This window comes from Odontesthes bonariensis, chromosome 7, assembly GCF_027942865.1.
Source record: "Odontesthes bonariensis isolate fOdoBon6 chromosome 7, fOdoBon6.hap1, whole genome shotgun sequence".
Lineage (NCBI taxonomy): Eukaryota > Metazoa > Chordata > Actinopteri > Atheriniformes > Atherinopsidae > Odontesthes > Odontesthes bonariensis.
The window spans coordinates 12,699,471-12,722,445 of record NC_134512.1 but is presented as its reverse complement, the minus strand read 5'-3'; the positions used below and the strand labels follow the sequence as shown (position 1 = coordinate 12,722,445).

At 41.9% G+C, this 22,975-nt stretch overlaps 1 protein-coding gene and 1 long non-coding RNA gene across 4 annotated transcripts in view; one reads left to right on the top strand and one right to left on the bottom strand.

The window, feature by feature from the left end:
- The first annotated feature begins 381 nt into the window (after positions 1 to 381).
- Positions 382 to 1,635, top strand: LOC142384634 (uncharacterized). Its single transcript, XR_012770091.1, has 2 exons — positions 382 to 557; positions 930 to 1,635. It is a non-coding gene; the product is annotated as an uncharacterized LOC142384634 (long non-coding RNA).
- A 1,690-nt stretch (positions 1,636 to 3,325) lies between these two features.
- Positions 3,326 to 22,975, bottom strand: part of rassf7a (Ras association domain family member 7a) — a 32,608-nt gene continuing 12,958 nt past the window's right edge. For all 3 annotated transcript variants that reach the window (XM_075469529.1, XM_075469531.1, XM_075469528.1), the window contains exons 2-6: positions 8,848 to 9,041; positions 7,164 to 8,092; positions 5,404 to 5,575; positions 5,216 to 5,323; positions 3,326 to 3,731 (exon numbers count right to left, since the gene is read on the bottom strand). In XM_075469529.1, coding sequence (XP_075325644.1) covers positions 3,700 to 3,731; positions 5,216 to 5,323; positions 5,404 to 5,575; positions 7,164 to 8,092; positions 8,848 to 8,950 — 1,344 coding nt within the window. In that variant the 5' untranslated portion in view covers positions 8,951 to 9,041 and the 3' untranslated portion in view covers positions 3,326 to 3,699. The remainder of the gene's footprint in view (positions 3,732 to 5,215; positions 5,324 to 5,403; positions 5,576 to 7,163; positions 8,093 to 8,847; positions 9,042 to 22,975) is intronic.

Genomic DNA, 22,975 nt, shown 5'->3' with positions numbered 1-22,975 from the left:
TTAGAGCAGCTCCGAAGGTAGCTGTCGCGGCCCATTGCGTCTATTAAAGGGCAAAGAAACCCGTACAGGAAATATATCTGCAATAAGTGATCGATGAGGGAAGTAAACTGTTAACAGGGTAATGGTTCATTCCTTATGTACGACGTGCAGAACTGAACGCACCGCACCCCAACCACAACTCCAGCAGCCGAACGAACGTGCTGCTCCTGAACATCCCGCCAAACCGAGCTTTCCATAAGTCAGTTAATTGTAATGGGCGGGTCCTTCAACGCAGACGCGGCAGTCGATTGGCTGAGCAGGATGCTAATCTCTGCCTAATTTGCATAAGCAGGTCGGGTTGCAGATGCAGGGGAGTGGGCAGGGGTAGTGCAAGTGAACTGAACTTCTCCTCGGTGTAGGGAACATTATATTCTTAAATGCACCTAACTTTAAAAATGCGTTTAGGTGTCCTTAGAGAGAAAAAAAATATTAGATTATATTGGAAGAAAGGGACCTATTTAGGGACAAGAAAGATTTTCCTTACTAAAAATATTATTTCAAAAGAAAACTTGGGACCGGTAAGAAGCTCCTTTTATCTGTCACTATTCTTTAATATGTATGGTGTAATGAAAAGGCAACATCCTGCATCTTCTTGTTCTATAAATGTATCTATAGTTGTCAGATTTGATCATGTAATTATTTGTTATATGGTAACTTTTCTCCCTTAAGTCAGACACATTATAACATGAAGATAACTGTACAGTATTTTCCCATACAGTGTGGACAGGAAGTAAGGTGGGATTTTAACACACGTAGGTGTCTTCTACAGTGTTGGAACAGTGTAATTTAACATTTTCGCTTTTGATTACATTTTTTTTCCTTTTTTTTTTTCAATCGTACAGTTTGATTTAGTCACGTTTAATGACACAGCGTTTGTTTGTAATTTACAGGCTGCGTGCGCTTGAACACTGTCACTAAATTGCCTGAGATCTAAAAGCAGGTAAGCCACTGACTAACGCACATTGTGCCAGTTTCCAGTTCCACTGTGCGTGTGACAGCGGCTAACCTGGTTTTGGACATGCCTCTCACTCCGGTTCCTCTTCGACAAAGCCACAGCCGGACCAGACAGACAACTATCTACAGTCAGATCTTGATAATGTCCTGTACACGCTGCTGGGAAAGGCCTGCTCTACATGACTGCCTTCCCAGTGGTCTCCACTTGTACTGAAGCCTACCTCCTACTGTGTTCATTTATCCTTATTTAGGACCAGTTGCTCCAAAACGAGCTGCCACACCTAATTGCATCAATTGAGGCTGTTGGTGAGTTTTGTTTCAGTTTCTGTTGCACCTGGGTGGTTTAACTGAAGTTCATGCTCACGAGTTTGAAGACACTAGGCCCCCACTGGTTCTTGAGGCTCACCAGCAAATTACCATTACCATCACATATAGCCAATGAATTTGTCATCTGGAACAAAATGTACAGAGATGATCAAATGGTTATGTGTCTGCTACATTGCATGGAATCATCTGTACTTCATTTCAAACTAATGTTTACCAGTGCAAACCTGATCCCCCAGTGAATAATAAATGATTTTTACACTATATGCAATGTTTGTAAGTATATAAAGTGATAAGTAAAGTTTCTATTCAAATCAATTATGGCATCATCTCTATTACTTTCCATGTTATTATGTAAAACATGTCACTGTAGCATGCGGATGTTTTATATCATCTGGGCAAAAAGAGTCAGTGTGGCACAGAGGAATATAAGTGCAGAGCGTGTCAGACTTATTAACTTGTGGTCCCGGTCATCATCGTAATGTGGGACGTGCAGATGCTCACTCTCATCCACAGCACGGAAATTCTTTCCAAGAAAACCCACTGCCTGTTATAAATACATATCTATCAGTTCTGCTCCAATAGTGATCAAATGTTGAACTTTGCATTCCTGTAAAAAGGCAGATTGTGATGGAGTTCCTGTGGAGTGCTGTTGTGTGATCAAAATGATTCCCTCAGGGCAGCGTTCTGAAAAAAAACATAATCTCTTAATTTGCCACTATGAGATTGGAGTCTTTTGATTTTAGATATGAAAGTTGCAAATGATCAATTTTGCTTGTAGAATATCTGGAAAAGCCTTTTCTCTTTAGTAAACTTAACTCACAGTAATTGATGTGAACGGTTCTTAAGATTTTCTTCTTTTTTTTTTGAGATCATAAGGAATCACATGATTTGACTCACTCGATCCATGAGAATAAAACAGAAGGAGAAATAAAGAGGTTCAGAGTTTCTTTTATGACAGGAGTGCATTTGTAGTATTTCTCATGTCCACTGGTAGGCAACAGTAATACACCAGGCTTTGGTCCAGACAGTGGGAACAAAACACGGATTTGAAGCTTATCTAAGCCCTGCTAAACCAGACAGCTCTAAATCTTCTCAGTATAATCCAATTGCACATAATCAATCATTGTATAAAAACTGGCAGTGTAACGTAGCTCTTAATTCTAACATGTTGTCAAAAGTTAACAATGTTGGCGTGTTGAAGTGGAAAGGACTGATTTATGAATGTGTGGAAGCGGTTTTCAGTACGCACCTATTTAGATAGAAAAGGAAAGAAATGTGTACTTTGATTGGAATTTCACCTGCAGAGTGCCAGCAGATGAGAGTATTTTTAGAAGCCTACGGGGTATCAGTCTGGGGTCAGCCAGAGCACTTGGGACGTTCACGTCACTCAGTGTGTGACAGCAAGCATATTTACTCTCCAGGGTAAACAAACAGGAAAGGGGTGTGGGGACAAAAGTGTTGTGCAGAAACTAAGGGATGTGTATTTGTCCTACACCATGGTGATGTATGATCACAGAAGGCAATCTGTAACAACACAATGAGGCCTTTGGTTCTCAGTATTTTGCAAGAGAGTAAAATAAGCTTGGACTCGTGCTCACTTCTCCCATCTGATGTCCTCTAGTGGTACAGAAAATAAAGCTTGATCATTATACTGACAGCATGAACATTAAAGGAGTCTGCAGAGCACCTCTGCCTTTATCGCCACTTTTTGTGGATGTTGGCTCACTAACAGCAGCAGCTGTGATGGCAGGATGTGTGCCGCATTTACGTCTGTATCCGTAGATGCATTTTATGAACTTTCAACCAGCCACCTGTGAAGAGCAGATTTAAAATGCCCAGAAATCATCCTGTGGCATCACATGACCCACTGTACCTCACGCAACGAGAACATGCATATTTCAGCACATATATTCATAATGCATTTCACAAAGGAAGTTCAAGGCACTGTAATTTTGAGCAAGTGTACAGTTGGGAGTTAATTATTTACTGCAGGGCTTTCTGAATGATGTGCACTTCCACTCACAATTATGATGGTGAAAATGAAAAAAAAAAAACATGATTCCATAAAAAGGTCTTGGAAAAAAATAATCAAAAAACAAGAGATGAACTTAAACACAATATGCATTTTATTATATTTAAATACATCGGAATAGTAATCATTTCTATCAGTCAAAAGCTCCCTAATTTATTTTACATTTCATACAGATATTTTTAAGTGTTTACAGTAGCAAAACTCTGTAAATATATTTGTTTTATGTATGTACAGTATGTATATGGTAACTTGAATGATAAAATGGAAGTGTTAGAAAGAAAGGATTAAATAAGAGGTGATGGTGACAGAACAGTGAACAACTTTCCCTTGGCCCTGCGGTCCATGTTTTATCTCCATGATGACTCTCGGGATGTCAGGACTGCAAGACACACAAAAATAAGTGGGGATGATGATCCCTTTGTTTTCGGAAAAACACTTTTCAGCCAAGAAACAGTATGAGAGACCTGGGTTAAAAAAGATATTCACACGTGCTTGGTGGGGGATATGACTGGAGTCTTATTGTTAGAATGGTGTGTTGGAAAAAAGTAGTTTCAAGCAGTTTTTATTACAAGCACTTTCCAAAACAACACACATTTGTGTAATCTCGCAAAGAAAACAGAACACTGCAAATGGTTAAGGAACTGCACACATAGACACACACCGTTTTGACCTGTCAGCATAGTATGGAAAAATGATAAGTGCTTTGATATTGTAAATATTAGTTTAAATGGTCTGGATGGTCAATTATGGATAATAGTAACTGAATTGGTAAGTGAGCTCATCTACGTCTAAAGTACAATGAGGCACAATGTAAGCGGTGACAGGTCAAATGTCAGGTGTGATGACAGCAAAAGAACCAGGCACATCCATCCCAGAAGAAGAAAAGACAGGCATCTTTAAAAACCATGGGCCTGTGGCTCTACTTCTGAAATGTATCTCTTTTAATAAGGACCTTGGCAAGAATAGAACACTCCCAAAAATAAGTTTTCTATCAGGGAAAAAAGATAACAGGTAGATACATTTCTCTGTAGGCGCACTAGGTCCAAGGCTTCACACAGGAGGAGAATGGGACAGTGCAATACATTTTGCAGAGCCCTACGTGCAAGGATCTTGCTCTTTGGAATTCAAGCGTCACCAAAGTACAAGGCATTGTACAGATACATGCCCTCACATAAAAACAGTATCCATACATAAAAGGCAAACCGAACTGATATCAGTCACATATCGTTCCACATCACAGTAAAAAAAAAAAAAAAACACAATTGGAATTTCGACCACAGTAATTCCCAGTGTGATTGATGTGTCGCATCAAGATACGGCGAAGAGCAGCTGTTGCTAGTTTAACTGCTGACTTGAGATTGGGAAGGCCACTCTAAATTACAGAGAGGGTGGAATTAGCAGCAAATCCCAAGATGCATTAAAGTAAAACAAAAGCAGCTACGGTTAGTCCAGAAGCAAACAGCGAGAGAAGAGGGGGACGGGGAGTAGAGAGAAGAAGAATGGATTAAAAAAATCCCAAACTATCAAAGAATACTGGCATGTGAGAGAGGCAAGATAAAGGGATGATGTGGAAGATTACAACTGTGAACAGCTAGAGACAGCAATCAGGAGAGGACAGAGAGGTTGACATAAAAAGAAAGAGAAAAAGTCTTTTCAGCCTTTAAAGGTTGAGCAAAGAGGAGTCGAGAAGTTGCAGAGACCTCCACCATACAGATGCTTCCACTACCCAACACCATAAACAGCTGCAGCCTTAAACCCATTCAAGCTGGGAGAGAAAATATGAGGGCAAGGGGCTCTGGGACCAGGGGGTGGACAGAGCAGGGCAGGAGGCGCAGGAAGCAGCAGGGTCTCACACATACACACCCTCAGGGTTGAGACTGGACACTAGAGGGTTTTGTAGGTTTCGTGGATGTCCCAGAAACTGTTTGGCTGTAGGGCGAGGCGGAGATTCCACAGGAGTGTCACTGCGGCCTGTTAGAAAGAAAGACGTATCTTTAGAGGACTGGCCCATGGTCTTTAACAGCAAATGACAGCCTGTTTAGTGCCCACACCTTTCCTGTAGTCTTCCTGCAGTAAATGAGCCAGTTCAAACTGTTCCAGTTGCTCCTGCAGCTCTGTGCGTGAGTGGGTATGCGTTGGCAGGATGCCTGTCTGTTGAATGAACTGCTGCAGGTTACACTGCCTCAGCTCCTTATTCAACTCCTCCAGCTCCTCCTGTCTGGCCTGAGATGGGAAAAAAAAACATGAATCATGGAGGAAAACAAAACAATTGAGAGCAAGGATAAATCAATGTTGACTCACTAATAACTGATACCAAGTTTACCTAGAAGGGGAAGTGTGTGGAGCATGACCAAATTGGATGGGCTACATGTTTCATGTCGAAAGTCGTTCACTTTCTAGTCGTTCACTCTGTGATACTTTGATGATTACAAACCACAGCATTGATAATACTACTGTTTCTTAGATTAACCACAAGGTGGCGGCAGTGTGTCAACAAGTCTAGCGTCAAGTCACTGATGGAGAAAATGGTCGATCCGGTAATTATTAGACCATCTATAGGCAACGAAACTGCCATGAGCGTTTTTCTGATTCGACAGCGCAGGGCATACTTATAAATAAACAAAGTTAACTATCAGTGACAATTTTTGAAAATGTGAAGTTTGGAACTGTTCCAGTAAAACAATCAACTTAACGCCCACAACTCTCATGCACGCATCACCAGTCAATCCGTCTTCATCGACTATCTATTTGTGCTTGGTCAATGTGTTTGCACACGGGACTGAAATGAACAGCAGCATGCTAAGACTCTCTTCCACTCTGCTGGCGTGCATGTGTGTGTTTGTATGCGAGTGTGTGGGTAATTGATGATGGACAGAGGAAGCCCGCTGAGACAGTTCACACCTGCAGGTCTGCCTCCATTAGCCTGATGACAGGAGCGCTGTGCTCATCACCACCAACACTTAAACGCTCGGCTGGCTGCCTTGACTGACATAGACCTCTTTTCTATGAGCTGAGCTTTATCATACTCTGCCATGCTGCCAGAGTTAACTTTTCATTTACTGAGCATTAAAATAGTCCAGTTCACCATTAGATTCAGATACATGCCCGTAAGGCAGAGTGACTGAAAGGCAGATAAGCTTGTAATTATGTTTTAATCATTTTTTCAGAAACTTTTGATTGTGACAGAACATTCAACCTTAGAATTCTGTCTTCCACCATACTAACATGCAGGCGGAAATTAATTTTCTTTAGGCCTCTGGATGAAACTAAGTCCATCAAAAGCATACCAAAGTACTGGATTTCATGTGGGTTATAAGGAAGCTTGAGTTTCACTTTAAATTGGGTTAGGCTTTTATTGAGACACCCACATCTGCGACAACCAGTGAAAGTAAACAAAACAATCTAAGTAAATCCGATAAAATGGGTTTTTGTTAATACAGTACAGTATGCAGATGTATGTCAATGTAATGTAAACTCAATTAGTAACCATCTATTCAGAAAATGCAATGCATACAAGGTGATACTTGCCAAACTGGTTTAGCTAGACTATAAATAAAACATTTCCCTGCATGTTAGGATTTGAGTATACAGAATTCATGTCAAATGACAATGAACTAGGTTTCATTCAGAATTAATTTTTCTGTTGTTGAGTGTCTCTGTAATGTTGTTTGTCTGCTGCATTATGCAGGCAGGAGAGGGAATGAGGTTACTGTAATGAAAAAAAGGTTCTACACTGCATCCCTCAAATGACACTTCAGGAGCTGATGTGGATTTACAGGCCTTTTTCCAGAACCATGACCTCTCTCCTTACCTGCAGCAGAGACTCTGCCTTCCCCAGAGTTTTATCAGTCTCAGATAGCTGCTCCTTCAGCTCTGTACCATGCCTCTCTTGGCTCCATAGCTCTGCTTTCACAGCATCAAGCGACTCCTCAGGCATGTTGGCCTTGCTCTCTGCCTGGCTCTCCCGCTGGATCTCTTGCTCCAGCTGAGCAGAGCGAACTGAGAAGTCATGGAGCCGACGTCCACAGTCGTCTAGCTTGGCATGGAGCTCCCCCAGCTTCCTCCTCATTCCCCGCTCCCTCTCCACCTCTGCTTGAAGTTCTTCCTCCCAATACTGCTCGTGAGTGAGCTCAGCCTGGTTCCTTCGCATTATTTGCTCCAAAGCGTCCATCTCTTCTTGCACACGAGCATCAGAGACTGGTGAGGGACATGGAGATGGGGAGGGACGCTCCCAGGTGTGGGGCCCCCTCTCTAAGGCTACTAGCTGGGTTTCAATGGCCTTCAGTCTCTCCTGTTGCTGAAGAACCTTTCTAAAAACTTCCTCTTTGGAAAGGCCTATTGGCAGTGAGGGAGAAATGGATGGCACATGAGGAGATACAGGGCCGGGTGAAGGGGATGGGGAGGCCCTTTGCTCTGGAGACTCCCGAGGAGACCTCTTAAACTGTTTGGCCTTGGCTTTAGGGGAGGTGGATGGCCCCAAGTTAAAGGTCAGGGCTTTTTTAGGCTGGTTACGTTTCAGTGTCTCTGGCTCAGGATGCTTGGGCAGCAGAAGAGGAGTTGATCTTTCTTGTTTTGAACTAGGTCCATCGCCGCTGCTAGGGCCAGTACGGCGCAGGAAAAATTGAACTTCACTGCCATGTTGGCCTAACTTTGCCAGAGATTCTAGAGGCTTCTCGGTAGCAAGCAGCTGCCTTTCTGTGTCCCTCAGACGCTGGATAAGAACGTATCGTCCTGTTTGACCTAGAACACAAAGAGACACAAAAAAGTACAAATCAATACATGTACAATAACATCAAACACTACATTCACGATATTAAATTAGAAACTTTCATGGATCTCCTTATATTTCTCAAAAATTTGATTGTATAAGTAAGTCAAGTCTGTTGTAGAGATATTTGTGAAAGGCGTTTCTCCATCACTGTTACAATGGATCTAAATCCACACCGATTCTACGCAACTGATCAGATTCCATCAGAAGCATTATAATGATGCTGACTCCTCTAAATCTCTTCCACTGAAGAATGGAAGAAAAGGTAGCTGTGTTAGGCTTCCACAACAAGTGAAAACATTCAGATAAACTGAAGTTTCCACAAGGACCTCGAAATTAGGACAAACCCTCCCTAATGACTTGGCAGGCAGCTCACTCATGGAAGGAGGAGAGTGCTAAATCTGGAGTTATGCTGTTCAAAGCTGCTGCGGTGTGGCTTGAATGAAACCGGAGGATACAAGGACGAAGAGCCAGCTGAAATCCAGGCTGACCCACGGACTATATAGCAAAGTACTTGATTTGGGTCAGTGGAGAATGAAACGGTAGTGAATAATAAGAATTCTGCAACCTCGCCTTGGAATGTGTTAGTACACGTGTTTGAATTCAAATATAATCTAATCAGTTATGGCTTCTAAATAAACTTTCATACAGAGAGAAAAATGTGCAAAATAAATGACAGCTGCGAGGATGGAATTCCAAACATGATTTCAAAGACTGAAATTCTTACCAATCGCCTGTGCCAGAGCAATGACAACATCCTGGCAGGACGTTTCCTCAGACAGGCCGCACACCACCCGCACCACTCCATCAACCCACACTTTGAGCTCCATCTGGGACCAAGCAGGACAAGGTGAGAGTAAGATGGTCCCCAAAACAGATCAGCTCAGCTTGGCTCGACACAGCTTACCGCTGCATGACCCTCTGAGAAAAAGATGAACAGCAGAGACAGAGATAAAAGGTGTGTTAATGGGATTGACTAATCCAGATTTTATACCCTGATTTTTAGAGGACCTTTGAAGCAACGCAACATAAAAAGAAAAAAAAAATAGCAAAGAAAAAGGTTTAGTTTAACATTAGACAACAATTTGCTGATAACCTAAACAAAATACATTGAAAGCTGTCATGTACTGAACAACCTCACATGCCAGTCATAGTACTGAAATATTAGTTTAAACACCAAACAGTACTGACATTAAATATGTGTCGTGGTCAGCGAGAGCATTCAACGGGTTGACTAGCAGCCAACCAGTAGAGCATTTTAGCATTTTGATAAGTTCCAAGTGGTCATTTAAGAGCCCAGCAGTATCTTGTAGACCTGTGAGCATAAATGCCGATCTGTAGCCCAATTAAACGCTCCGCTGCTCTCCTTCAAAGCAGTTATGATAGCTTATTGCCGAAGGGAGCCGACAGGGAAAGCAGAAAAAGTCAAGAGTGTCTTGTGTTTGCGGGAGCAGAAAACACAGAAAGAGTAGGAGAGGCAGAAGAAGAGTGTGTATGTGTGGGTTTAGTTTGACCGACCTTAGAAGGAGCAAAACTGTTCCCGTCTAATTTCACAGAGCTGAACGGAAGGTTTATCCAAAAGAAATATCATTATCCCTGCCCCACACCTCTGCGTGTACATTTAGGGCTAAATGTCAAAACAAGGTCATAAATCCCTGTAGTGCAAAGAAGTAGTTGAGATGCTGCAGGCAGTTGTAGACTTATCTCTTAAACTTGGCACAGTAAATGGAATTTTGTAGCCCAGGTGCCTAAAAGACAACTCTTCATCCAGTCAGACAGATGGTGTTCTCTTTTTGTCTGTCTCTCTGCCTCTCAATGTGTTTCACTTGGAGCCCCACCATTATCTTTCCCCTCATTCAGAGCATGGATTTGCTCCACTAGCTGCCTATTGAGAACAGCTTTGGAGGAATGCACTGACTTCATCTTCCAGCCGGAAGAATTCCTGTCTTTCTTAACAAAGCCCTCACCTCACCCCCCTTTGCTGCTGACCTTGTTGCCCCGCGGCACCATCACTTCTCTGCTGTTTAGATGCCAAACACAAACTCTGCTGGGGAGCAATAGACTATCTGATGTGGCAACAACATCACACAGAACATCTCGGTATGAAACCACATACAGAGAGGATGACAGCATAGCCCAAAGATTGAAGCCGTAGATTGAGATCACAGGAAACAAGCGGGACATTGTTATGGATGATCGCATGTGGCAGGAATTCTTTCGAGTTATCCGAGCAAGGTGATTCAATCTGATATAAAAAAGGAGTGCTTTTCAAAACCAGAACGCAGAAATTTCAAAAGTAGTCAATGTAGTCAATATTGTTCTTTCAGAGAGTACAGAGTGTGCTGTGTTGCAATACATAATTAAGCCCAACGAGATGAGTTACAGAGTGAGTGTAGGCAATCATTCACAACAACTGTGAGGCTGTTTTATAAAAAAAAAAAAAAAAAGCATGAACAGGAAGAAACCTTTTAAGATTTAAGAATACTTGTGCGGTGGAATGTGATGTGACAGGCCTGAACAGAACTTCCTCCTCACAAAAAGCATTTCTATATCAAGGAACAACCTGTCTGACATTTTTATGTCAAAAACATGACATGTATACAGAAAGAAAATCTACATAAATGAATGCTATGTAATTCACAACAAATGTTCAGAAATAGCATAACCTGACAATATCTACATATCAGTCAGTTTTATGTTCCATGACATGAAATGAGAAGCCTAACATGCAGCATCTTCCAGCTCTCCCATGATGCTTAACTCTTGTAGCTCTGGCTAATGAAATGTGATAATCTGCACTAACAGGAAACAAACGGGGCTGTGAGTCTCAGGTTGCTGTCTGTTCTTTTTGTCACAGGCACAACAACACTGAGAACCAGACATCCGCCTGCCTGGCTCAGCTCCTTTTCTAAGCACAGCTCCAGTCTTGTGTCAATTCTCAAGGTGGACAGAAAGGCACCTCAATACTGCTTGCAAATAATAAAACATACCTCCAATATAAACTCCCAATAATGTTAATAGAGGTGAAGATACTGTTAACGATACTGAAGAATTTAAAGTGTTTGAATCAAAATTTTTCCTGTCACCAAAGTGTTCTAGATACGGTTTTGTTCCATTTAATGTCGAGATATGAACACACACAGGCTGCAGATTGTTTTGCACATGCTCAGTCATTACACAGACAAGGTCACTGTAATCCAAACCATAAAAAGTGATTCAAAGCTCATACTGGAATGTGACCCACATGACAACACTTTACACCTCCAACAACCATCCTTTAACCAAAGGTCAGCCCTACCTTACCACCCACAAAGAAGAGAAAACATCCAAAACCCACTTCCACTCTCACCCATGCCCCACCCATTCAAACATTGGACCCAGTTTCAGGAGAAACTCTGACCTCAGGCTTGTCACGTTTTCTGAAAGGGAAGAAATAAATAAACTGCACTATCCCTTTACAGGTACTTAGCAGAACTGAAAGAGTCAGAAAATCTCCCTTTCCAAACAATTCCCTTTCATAGACAAAAATAAGAGAAAATAACCTGAGGTGCTTGTCTGCTGAACAGAAAAAAGAAGGCAGACAACACATGCTGTCTGATGAAAGGAAGAGAAAAAAAGACAAGGAGGACAGGACTGAGCAAATGAAAGAGGCAGAGGCAGAGAGGCAGAGGCAGAAAAAAAATGCTGACAGATAAAAAGAAGGAAAGAGTGAAAGAGAAAAAAAGAGTGATAGGAACAATGTGCCAGTCCCTCCCCTCCCCTCTCATCATCACTCATCTCTTTTTCTAACTTGCTTTTCGTCTCTCATCACTCTGGCTCCGTCTGTCTCTCTTCAACAACAGGCACCCAGTTCCTCGGCAAATTCGACTGAACGCAGAGGTGGTTTACACCAGCCCTGTAGACATGATTCAGCTTGTCTGTGTGCCACTCTGAGTGAGCAACAGTGTTGAGCTGCGAATGGATGGGCCTCTGTGGACAGGCTGAAAACCAAGAAGCTTCCACAGGAAGCTATTTACTTGAAATATATGTCATGATAATCAACACGAGGATCTAGCTCAGACAAAGATCTACGAGAATCATCTTGCAAAGAGTCTTTTGCACATCACAAAGCAGACGTATTTATGCAGCTGGACATACACACCCTCAACCCTCAATTTCCGTTCTGAAGGCTCTTCTCTGTTAGTCATCAACAATATTGGGAAACATGCTAGGTTATTAATGTGTTGGAGCTACTCAGTGCCTGAGGCTACTTGAGGAGCCTAGTAACTGACAGGAAGTACCACGCACTGTGTCATGCTAGTGCAATGGTCAAAGGTTGGGCATGCATTCATGGAAGTTTGTACGTACAAGCATACATGTCATTTTGGCCTATCTTTACGAGAGGCTGTCCTAACGCTTACCCATTCCAGCGATTACTGCGCTATCTGTGCAGCAACAGAAAAGAGAGGAACAATGGCAGGAGTAAAGGTCAGAGTGTGCATCACATACTGCCTCAGATGGAGACAAAAAACACAACAAGTGCAGACAAACAGCTATACCTATCTGTATCTGCAGAAATAAAATAAAGCCCCGTCTTAGTCTGATTGAGGTGCATCAAATAGGACAGATATTGATGTTAAAGGACAATGAACAGTGCTGGGGGAAGCTCTGCCCTCAGTGCCACTCTGTTCCAGGTTGGCAGAGACAAATGCTTAAAGAGCCAGTAACACGCTGGCACCAAGCAGCATGCCCTCATCTGTACAGCACAGATGTTATTGTTGCTCTGGTTCAACACTCAGCAGACAGCGTTGTGTCTTTTGTGGCCTCTGGCATCGCTGAGCTGTCTGCCACACCAGCTTTTACAGCCAGTCTGGTGTGTCCACATGTTACCACTGACAAAACTAGTGAAAGGGAAAACAGATACCTTCTTTTGTCCTGCCTCGCTTCTGTCTTGCTTTACTTTACCTCCTCCTCCTTCGTTCTAAAGTGTTTCCGTCTACCAAACAGGCACATTCGTATGTGTTCAAAGACACAAGACAGCAAAAGAATGTAAAGTAAAATAAAATCCCTTTACATGTCAGCAGTTGTCTACAGAGCAAAAATTATTTTTAATGATAGAAAAGTGGTCCTTTCAGGAATTCTTTGTAGAAATTTTTGGGATGAATCATGTGCCATTTTTTTAGGCAGCCATAAAGATTTCTCATAAATGACGGCAGGTTGCACATCGGCTACGAATCAGATACATACACACAAATTGAATGGAAATATATCTAATGTATCTCTTTATGTGTTGAAACTGATTAGGGTACTGACCATGAAAACAATTTCATTTTAAACAGAGGCATCCTGTTAAAGCTAGAATAAGATGGATCAAAAGAAAAAGATAATGATCAACAGTAAACAGGCTTTTGAAGTCAGAATCCTGGGCTTTTGAATGTTTCCCTACACTGGCTTTTCAAAATTGTGATTGGTACTTTTAAATTTCTCATTCCCATTTCACATATTGGTACCGGTTTAAAACATTTCATTATAAAAGCTCAGGAGTCCTCCAGAAAGCAAAAGTTGCCTCTAGGACTAAACTGTGCTATTTCCTTTGCGAAACATTCTTTCCAATGCAGAAGCAACTTAGTCCGAGGGTGCAATCAGAAAACATTTGGGGAGAGAATTTACATCACACTGACATATCACTTGCCTTATTTAGTCTATTTCATTGATTAAAGATTGGAATATTCTTCCAAGTCTGTCTAAAGCAATGCTTTCCAATTTCTCCGGGATTCTTGGGGAGCTTTTAACGCACCATAACTGCCATGAAGAAGACATCACCAGCAAAGTTCCAGCGCCTGCAGGCAAAAAGCAGGGCAAGGTCTGCTGGGCACGTGGGGAAACTAGATAAGATCTGAGGGCTTCTATTGGGTGACATTAAAACTTAATAACTTTCCATGGCAGGGCCAGGCTGCAGCACGCTCTCCAGATACACTGCTTGTTAATTGGACAGAACGGTTGCCTGGTTGTCTGCTAACAGAGCTTCACTGAAGCTTCAGCACACCTGATGAATAATGCATTATTTCACAGCACATTAATTTGGCAAATATTTCTCGGAACAAAGTCCAAATGCTCGTTACCAACTAGCTCTTTGAAAATGTCCCCCGTCCGCCTGTGTCTCTACTCTATTGACATGCTAATGAGTCAGCATGAAGGAATCAGAAACAGCACTAATAAGCTTTAGTCATCATACTTGCATACACGGATCTGTTGCTGCAGCCCTCAGCCTTCTCCATTATAATGATTTGCTCGTCCAACTGTGAAATTTCAATGAAAGGATCAGTGCTTCATTAATACAGGGGGCACCTTTGCTTCCAAATCAAGGGAAAATATGGACAGCAATACCTTGCATTAACAAAGTCAGACGACTAGCTACTAGTTGAAATCACCCAAATCCGGATCAGCCACATGCTTGTGGTTATTCACTCTTTTAACTATTAAATGTGGATATTTTATGTGTATGCACAATTTGTTTCATGGCTGTGCATGCAACTGATGGTTGATGAGAGTTTAAAAATGAAAGTGAATTTCTCCAGCAGATCTGAAGCAGACCATGACCTGGCCATCGGTGTCTGACACCTGTGGCTGTGACTGCAGCTACAGTCAAACCTTTGAGAAGCAGCATTTAGTGTTAAATCCCAGTCATCATGATTCAGCAGCAGTACTTGCACAGACAAATGTGAACTTATCCGGTTCCACAAAAGAGAAGGAAAGGGAGAAGATGTGATGGATAGAGTCTTTGTTTAATTTTCGATTCTTGAAAGCTCTCAGAAAGTGTGTTTTGTTTTTATTATTATACTTCTAAAGCTACTCAGCACACTTTGGAATTTCATTGAAAGGGGATAAGATTCACTGAGCATGTGGCCACAAGAGTTTACATAGCCCTTGCCACAATAAGACGCCACTAGATTATTCATCTTGCCAAGTGAAAAACTCACACTTGGTTTGACTTGCATCATTCATTTTAACCCCGGAAACCGAGCAGAGGGGAGTACACGAGAGGCGAGGAATTTGTTTGCCCTTACTCATGGATCCACCCACAGACCCACCAACTACTGATGAGATTGATAATAAACGAGTGCCTACAGCTCATAGAAGGTCGGCAGAGCCTGGCTCAGGATGAGTGGTTTGGCTGCCCGCAGGAGCATGTACTGCTGGGACAAGCCACGGAAGACGGCTCTGAGACTGCTGATGGGCACCCACGTGAAATTATATACTCTCCAATCTGACTCAGCACTACTTATGAGGGAAGGAGGACATCACTCCGTTCCCAGCCAATCTCATACACCACACACACTCATAAAGGTTATAAAGAGAGATGCGCATGTAAACAGTGTACAAACAAACAGGGAGATGTTCAGTTAGTCATGGCCAAAATCATACGTTAGATGGGTGTAAGTATAGACAGCAAACAGTCTGACTCAAACTAAATGATAATGCCTAATTTTGGACTAAAGCGATATGCAACCGTAAAAGTGATACCCCTGGTTTAAAGGATGCACATTAGTGGAAAATTGACAGTCTTAAAAGGATCTACAAACTTTATTTATAGTTTCATTTTTCAAGCGTCTATGTCAGCGATTCACTTTGATTTCCTGCATGCATACATATGTCATTGAGGAGTTGAGACTACCTTGGCCTCCAATGTCACAGGTTTGAAGTTGTACTCATTAGCAATTTAAAACTCACTCCAAAGTCTGCTCATTTATAAATGATTCATTCCTGAATTCTTGAGTTCCTATCTAAAATAAGGAAATGGAACACACCGGAGAAGATTTATGAGGACCAAAGCCAGGCAGTCTACAACAATCAAGGTTGACTTGCAAACACAGGATAGAGAATCTACTATCAGCAGCTCCTCTGCATGTGTGACAGCTGTTACGCATTTCTGTCTTTGAGGGACTTACATCGATTTTCTTCAAACTTATAAACTGTTTTGCACAAAAAGGCTGTGCACATTGAATGCACAAATGGCAACACATTAGGCCTGCACATAAAGACATTATGTGGAGGATCGTAACTTAGCCTAATGAATTTCATTAGAAAAGGAAACTTGACTTTTTCATTACCTTATAAAATGTATGCAATGACTGAGACTATTTGGGGTTTTCATTAGTCTTTAATCCTATGTAATATTCTATATAATCTATTATGCAATACGCACTTATCAATTCCTATCCTCTCTAGGGGATTTTTGTCATTCGCTTCACCAAGGAAAAAAACATCAGCCTAGACAACAAAGTCTCACAGCTACATCATCTACACACACCAGTCTGCCACATCATGTGCCACAGAGATACATCAGAGACCTTGTGTGTGTCTTAGGTAAAGAAGTTATAGATTTAGGACGGAACAGGTGCACATTCTTGGGCAGGGTTGAAACGGTAATATTACAACAGAAACACAGCATGCCCAGACCTCTCTGTTTCGTGAATGTTTTTACAGATGAAAGTGAGGATTCCACTCTGTTTCCTCCCAAGACATCAATCTGCTGTCATGACCATTACACGGACAATTCACAAACGACCACTGGAGCTAATGCAGTCCATCCGCTGCTGGTTTTGATTAGATTCGACTTTCAAACGGAAAGTTAGAGCACCAGAACATTACAATCTTTGAAAAGCTGCGAGGAAGTTTGAGAGACAGCCATCAGCTGTACAGGTCTGTCCCTCAGGTATGCAAAACATCTCTCCTCACACCTTTCCAATATTTACCTAGGGAGTTCCAACACACCTGGGCCTTCAAGAGAGATAGACAGCCATGGAGTTAAATGTCCTGAGAGTTAGTATTTATACAGTATATACCTTCATGTAACCTGCCACAACATGACCGTGTAACAAACCTTACTAAACACTGATAAGATCTGCCATTTTGTTAGCATAAACATGCTTCATTCGAAAAAAAATGCTACTTGTGTGCAGAGATAAGGACTCTGGGAGCATTTAGGAGATAAACACTCTGGTATTTACAATGTGTCATGAAACTACAAGCACATTTCACCTCTATCAGGCTGTAAACTATTATTCTAAATAAACTGCTTGCAACTCAAACATGCAGTTAAATTATAACAGAGATTGAGGCAGATCTAACAGGCTCATTAATGCATAATAAAGTAAAAGAAAACAGGGTATCTTTACAGTGTCAAAATACTACCAGATTGGGCAGAGTGTTTTCCCAACAGGCATGAAAGAGACGTCTGAGCTTTTATTTTATCAAGCACAGAAAGAGAAAGAAGATAAAGACCAATTAGATATCCCCAACAAACAAGAAAAAGTTTTGTTGCGGGTTATGTAATGTTTTGGGAAGAGGATGAGCCTTTGTCATGGGTGTTGTAGAAACAACTTAAAGGGGAACTCCGGGGCATTTGAAGCGCATTTCCTTTGCTAGAGGTTGTCAAATACTGATAGTAGGACACAGAGAGGTGCAAATCGGCGCTCCCTGTGCGGCGATTGCGCTGTTTGCGCAGCCTGTCATGCTAACCAAATACGTGGTGGCTAGGGGCAAGCGCTAAACCTTCCACGTAAAACAACAACTTGCACACAGCAGAAACGTCACACCACTTTATAAACCATCCGACAATAAAGTCACAAGCCTTACCATCAAAACCATATGCATGGTTCTCACATTACTGGCATGGGGACGTTACAAAACAACTTTATAAACAGCATGTAACTCACCGGTTAGTTGTACGCTCGCGCATGTGAAAGCCCAAAAGAGTCAATGGACGATAATCCCATATACAAAACAATTATCTTCTCTAGAAAAACTGCGTTCAAGTATTTAAAACATTACAACAATATTACTGGGCATGTATTGTTGTAATGTTTTAAATACTTGAACGCAGTTTTTCTAGAGAAGATAATTGTTTTGTATATGAGATTATCGTCCATTGACTCTTTTGGGCTTTCACATGCACGCGCCTACCGACAAGAGGTAAGTGACATGCTGTTTATAAAGTTGTTTTGTAACGTCCCCATGCCAGTAATGTAAGAACCATGCATTTGGTTTTGATGGTAAGGCTTGTGACTTTATTGTCGGATGGTTTATAAAGTGGTGTGACGTTTCTGCAGTGTGCAAGTTGTTGTTTTACGTGGAAGGTTTAGCTCTTGCCCCTTAGCCACCACGTATTTGGTTAGCATGACAGGCTGCGCAAACAGCGCAATCGCTTCACAGGGAGCGCCGATTTGCACCGGTCTGTGTCCTACTGCCAGTATTTGACAACCTCTAGCATTGGAAATGCGCTTCAAATGCCCCGGAGTTCCCCTTTAAGGTGTAGCTAGAGTTGAAAATGTCCATACTGGTGTACGTATGACGTTGTACCTCAGGTTCATCATGAAGGTTTTTCCCTTTCGTCATTTGACATAAGACGCCAAATGTCATTACAAGCAGCCACATGACAGGCTTGCTGAAATAAATGCAAACTTCTAAGGCTTTGGATTTCCCTTTAAAAAATCTGAATCAGTAAACAAGTATTAACAAAAGAGAATATGTGGAATAGATTTCAAGCCAGAGCAAACATGGAGCAAACTTTCAGAACTTGACAGTTTCTGACACTACAGCCACCCTGCTGTAACAGTGCTCACTTCAAACACAAGGCAATAGGTGGCATGTTTGTGTTGTATGTGGATCACAAGGCTTGGGTGGGCCTCTCAATAGGTCTGATTTATAGTTTGATGGGTGGGTGTCATGCATGTCTCTCTCTCCCTGTCATTACTCTGAGAGGTAGTAACGATCAAGCCTATCGGAGCAGTGTGGTTGGAGGATGAGCAGACTGTCGAGCTGACTAAGGATAAGACAAGGAGGCAGGGGCCGATTTATAGGACCCTCAGAGCACTTTGGGACTAAGATAGTATATCTGCGTAAGATGCCCCTTTACTTCTAGAAAGCTGCCTTTCACATCTCTCCAACATGATCACCAGGGCAATCCTTGGCATGGAGACAGGAACATATGCACAGGTGGATGTGGTTGCTGAGTTTACATTTGAGAGCTATGTTGGCAACCCCCTGGGCATGTAAGAGACACTTTTCACCTGTAGGCAGACAGACACAAACTGAGATGTATTATATTGAATCTGCTCACTTTTTTCAAGGTTTTCCACAGGGAACGTAGAGAAGCTGCCTCTTGGAAAAGGGCCCAGGTCTGAGTTAATCGCAGCTTTTAAAACCACAAAGAAGAAGGTAATCTGACACTGAGAGTATGACTTATCCGTTTATCTCAATGGATGAAAAACAGTGTCCGCTTTGGTCTCTTTGTGTTCGGAAGCATGGTAGTCTAAACAGTACATGTGACAAAGATTCACCAATGAAATGTGTGTGTGTGTGTGTGTGTGTGTGTGTCACCAGGTATTTCAAAATCTACTAAAACCCACAGTTAATGCTGACAGGTTCACGCTTCCCTGTAATTTCTACATTATCTGATGCTTTTTAAAAGGATTTCAAGTTAATTCTGTAACACAGAAGATAGACCGAGGATGACCTTTTAAAATTATTTTGACCTTTTTTTTTCAAAGTAATGTCGACATATGTTTGCCATCCAATACTTAAATGTGCATTTCTAACACGCACATGCATGTATTCATGCTCATAAATTTGCATGTATGTTCCAGGAGCTGCCATGTTAGAAGCAGTATTTTCTTGTTTTTCTTGTAATCTGCTTCATCGAAGACATCAACTTCCAATGAGCCTTTCAGCATGACAGACGGGTCTGTCAGATCCACCTGCCAGTCATCTCTTCTACATGTTGATTTATGTCTCTGCACCCTTCGTCAGACATTTTCGTTTTCTTGCTAGCATCTTGACCCCCCCCCACCCCACTCCTCTTGGCCCTGTCCAGGTCCCTTGGCTGAGGCGCCATGTTATTTACTGCCCAGAGAGCTCTGTGTGCAGAGAGTCAACACAGCATGGCTGGATGAGCAACGGAGCAACCTGCTGCTCGCTAGCACGCACACATCCACAGATGCATGCACACAGTCACATGAGCATCCCTGGGGGTCAGAGATGTTTACCACGCAACAATCACTATATGTGGCAGAATCAAAAGCCATGGAGAGAGGGACAAACAGTCAAAGAAGTTCATAACCACAATGGCAAGAACCTGCCAGTGGTCACAAACAGTTGCAACACAACAGTAAATGTGAGGCACCATCAAAGGCCACAAGAAGTTCACCCTGACAGAATATGACGGCGTTCAGTCAGGGGAACTTTCCGGTTTACTGGGTTTATTGAAAATATATCCTCAGGTGGACTACGCTCTGCTGACAATTCTGAGAGTAGGTGGATTGGTGGAGCCTCTGACCTGCAGATTTTGGATGAATGAAGAGAGATTCAGGCTACAGATATATGTGCCGCTCAATGACCTTAAATCATTTCAACATTATTCCCCCAAAAAGGACGACTATAGAAAAAAGCAAACAATGCCAAGCAGCTGCCAACAAACCATTACCATAGGGCTATATCATTCAAACTTTTAGCTGGGATCAAAAGACCTCTACGCTTGTTATTGGTTGGTCTACAAGTTTCTGTGGAGTTTTACAGTACACAAAGAAGATGCTGCGTTTTAGGTGTATGTTGAGATTTAAAAGCGGAACCGCAGTGAAATTCCTTCTGCAAATCCCCTCCTTCCTCTCAGTAATTATAGACTCTCAGCTGACAAACTGCAGGTCTGTTGTGTTTGTCTTTGCCTCCTCAGATAAAACAGGTGAAGAAAGGCCTGTGTGTCCTGGGCTGTTTGACAGTCTCTTACTGTTTTTTCTAGCTAAATACATAATACCTCTCAACAACAATAAAAACAACAAAGTTGAGAAAATTTCATGAGCAGGAAAATATATTCTTTGCATCCCCGGAAATCTCATACGAGAGTCATGCGAGAAGCTTCTTCGCATGAAATCATCTGGGATAAAGTTTGCCATTGCAAACTTGGTGAGGATGATTTATTCAAAAGAGAGCCGATGATTTGATGAATCGAAAACTGGGTTTGACTTTTGATTGAAAACAGGGGAGTGAGAAAAGCTGAGGGAGTCGGGTGTGAGGGATGTGAATGTGATGCAAGGAAGACTGGATCAATCTTTTATCACTGCAGTGTGCTTTCATCCCTAATGGATCTGACATGAGCAGAGCACGGCACTGCCTTCCGTCACATTGCACAAGCTGGGGAAGGACGCACGGGAAGTATGAAGGAACAAGGGACGTAAATACTGCAACACATGAGAGAGAGAGACGTTTGAAACCACCTTTCCAAAAATAATAACAACCCCCAAACAAGCAAACATATTATTTCTCCAAGAGTCTGTCATAGCGTTTCCAATTACTGCTGGCCCTGAGAGCATCTGCAGGAGTAAGAAATCACTACTGATAAGAAACTGCAAGAAATTAAGTCACTTCGCAGCATGAAGAATGACTCAGAAAGTTCCCATCAAGAATCCCAAGAGATATCTTGCTGAGCTCGGGCTGACTTGCTTTCCTTGCCAAGCGAGCTGAGTGATAGGCAGACACATTGATAGAGACACAGACAGACTATTCTAGAGGAGGAGTGGAGTCCATCTGTGTATTCGAGCAGTGAAAGAGCAGTAAAACTAACATTGTAGAGAGCAAGGCACAAGCACTCTCAGAGGACACTCGGCTCTCTAAGTGTTAAACAGACTCATTCGTGTTATAGAAAATAAGAAATATCTAAGCGGTGGAGGAGACATGAAGGAGACCAGAAACAATACAAGTAGTAACTAAACAAGGCTGGGAACTACAGGCAACTTCTTTATTTTGTTTATTATTACCCTGCTACTTCCCGCTTTAGGTGTAATATTCGTGGTGCTTAAAAAAGAATGGGCATTTAGTGCATTATCATGTCTCCGCTCTGCCTATCAAAGATGACAAGAAACATTACCTTACCGAGCCTATAAAATATACTGTATTTGATAGCTACAGTAACTTCTGGTATGCAAATGTCAGCTGGGTATAATCATTTTTAAAAAAAAGCTTACTGACTGCATACATGTGACTGAAATAACAACAACAGAGAAGTAATTACATGGGCTAACTAATGTATAAATCAAGTGAAAGCAATGGCATGCCTGTGCTGTTCCTCCGCTTACAACCATTTATTATGTTGGTATTATCTCTCTGGAAACTGGGTAACTAAGCAAAACACAAGGAGATAACGCAGGAGGTATATTTGTTTAACTCCTACAGTCAGTCAGAGAAAAGAAAATAATCACCTCCTATGGTGGGGGGTTTCCAATCAATGGCCCAGATTAGATACCAAATACAACCTGCTAATGAGCTCCAATTTCTGACACATGCAAGGAATTTACTAATAACCATACATAATGATTAATCAGTGTTTAAGGCTAGCTGTCTTAGAGTGATTTGGTGTATTGGATTAGCATGGTGTTGGCATTTGAGATGTGTAGCACGTTAACAGTTAAATGCTGCTGGAACATGCAGCTGAACTCTGCCCATGTCCTCTGTAAATTAATATTTAAGCCTACAATGACAACAGGAGCGGGCTATTTCAGGGGGGACCCTCTGCCCCTTTCAAAGTTCTAACATAGGAAATGTTTGCACACAAAAAAAAATGCACATGAATGCTGGCTCTACACTCACATGGGCATAACCACAAATACCAAAAAAAAGGTTTTGAGTTCAAACAGGTTTGAGTTCTTTTGTTGCACGAAAGAGTGCTTTGGTGACGGGTCTAGCTTCAACAGGTACATGCAAAGACACAGTTTAACTATGCAAAGACATGGCATAACATTATTTTTTTTCTCCGACTAGCACCCAAGATATACAGTAAGTCTGACTTTTTAATATTAGTGTCTGGTGAAACGCAGCAAAGCCAC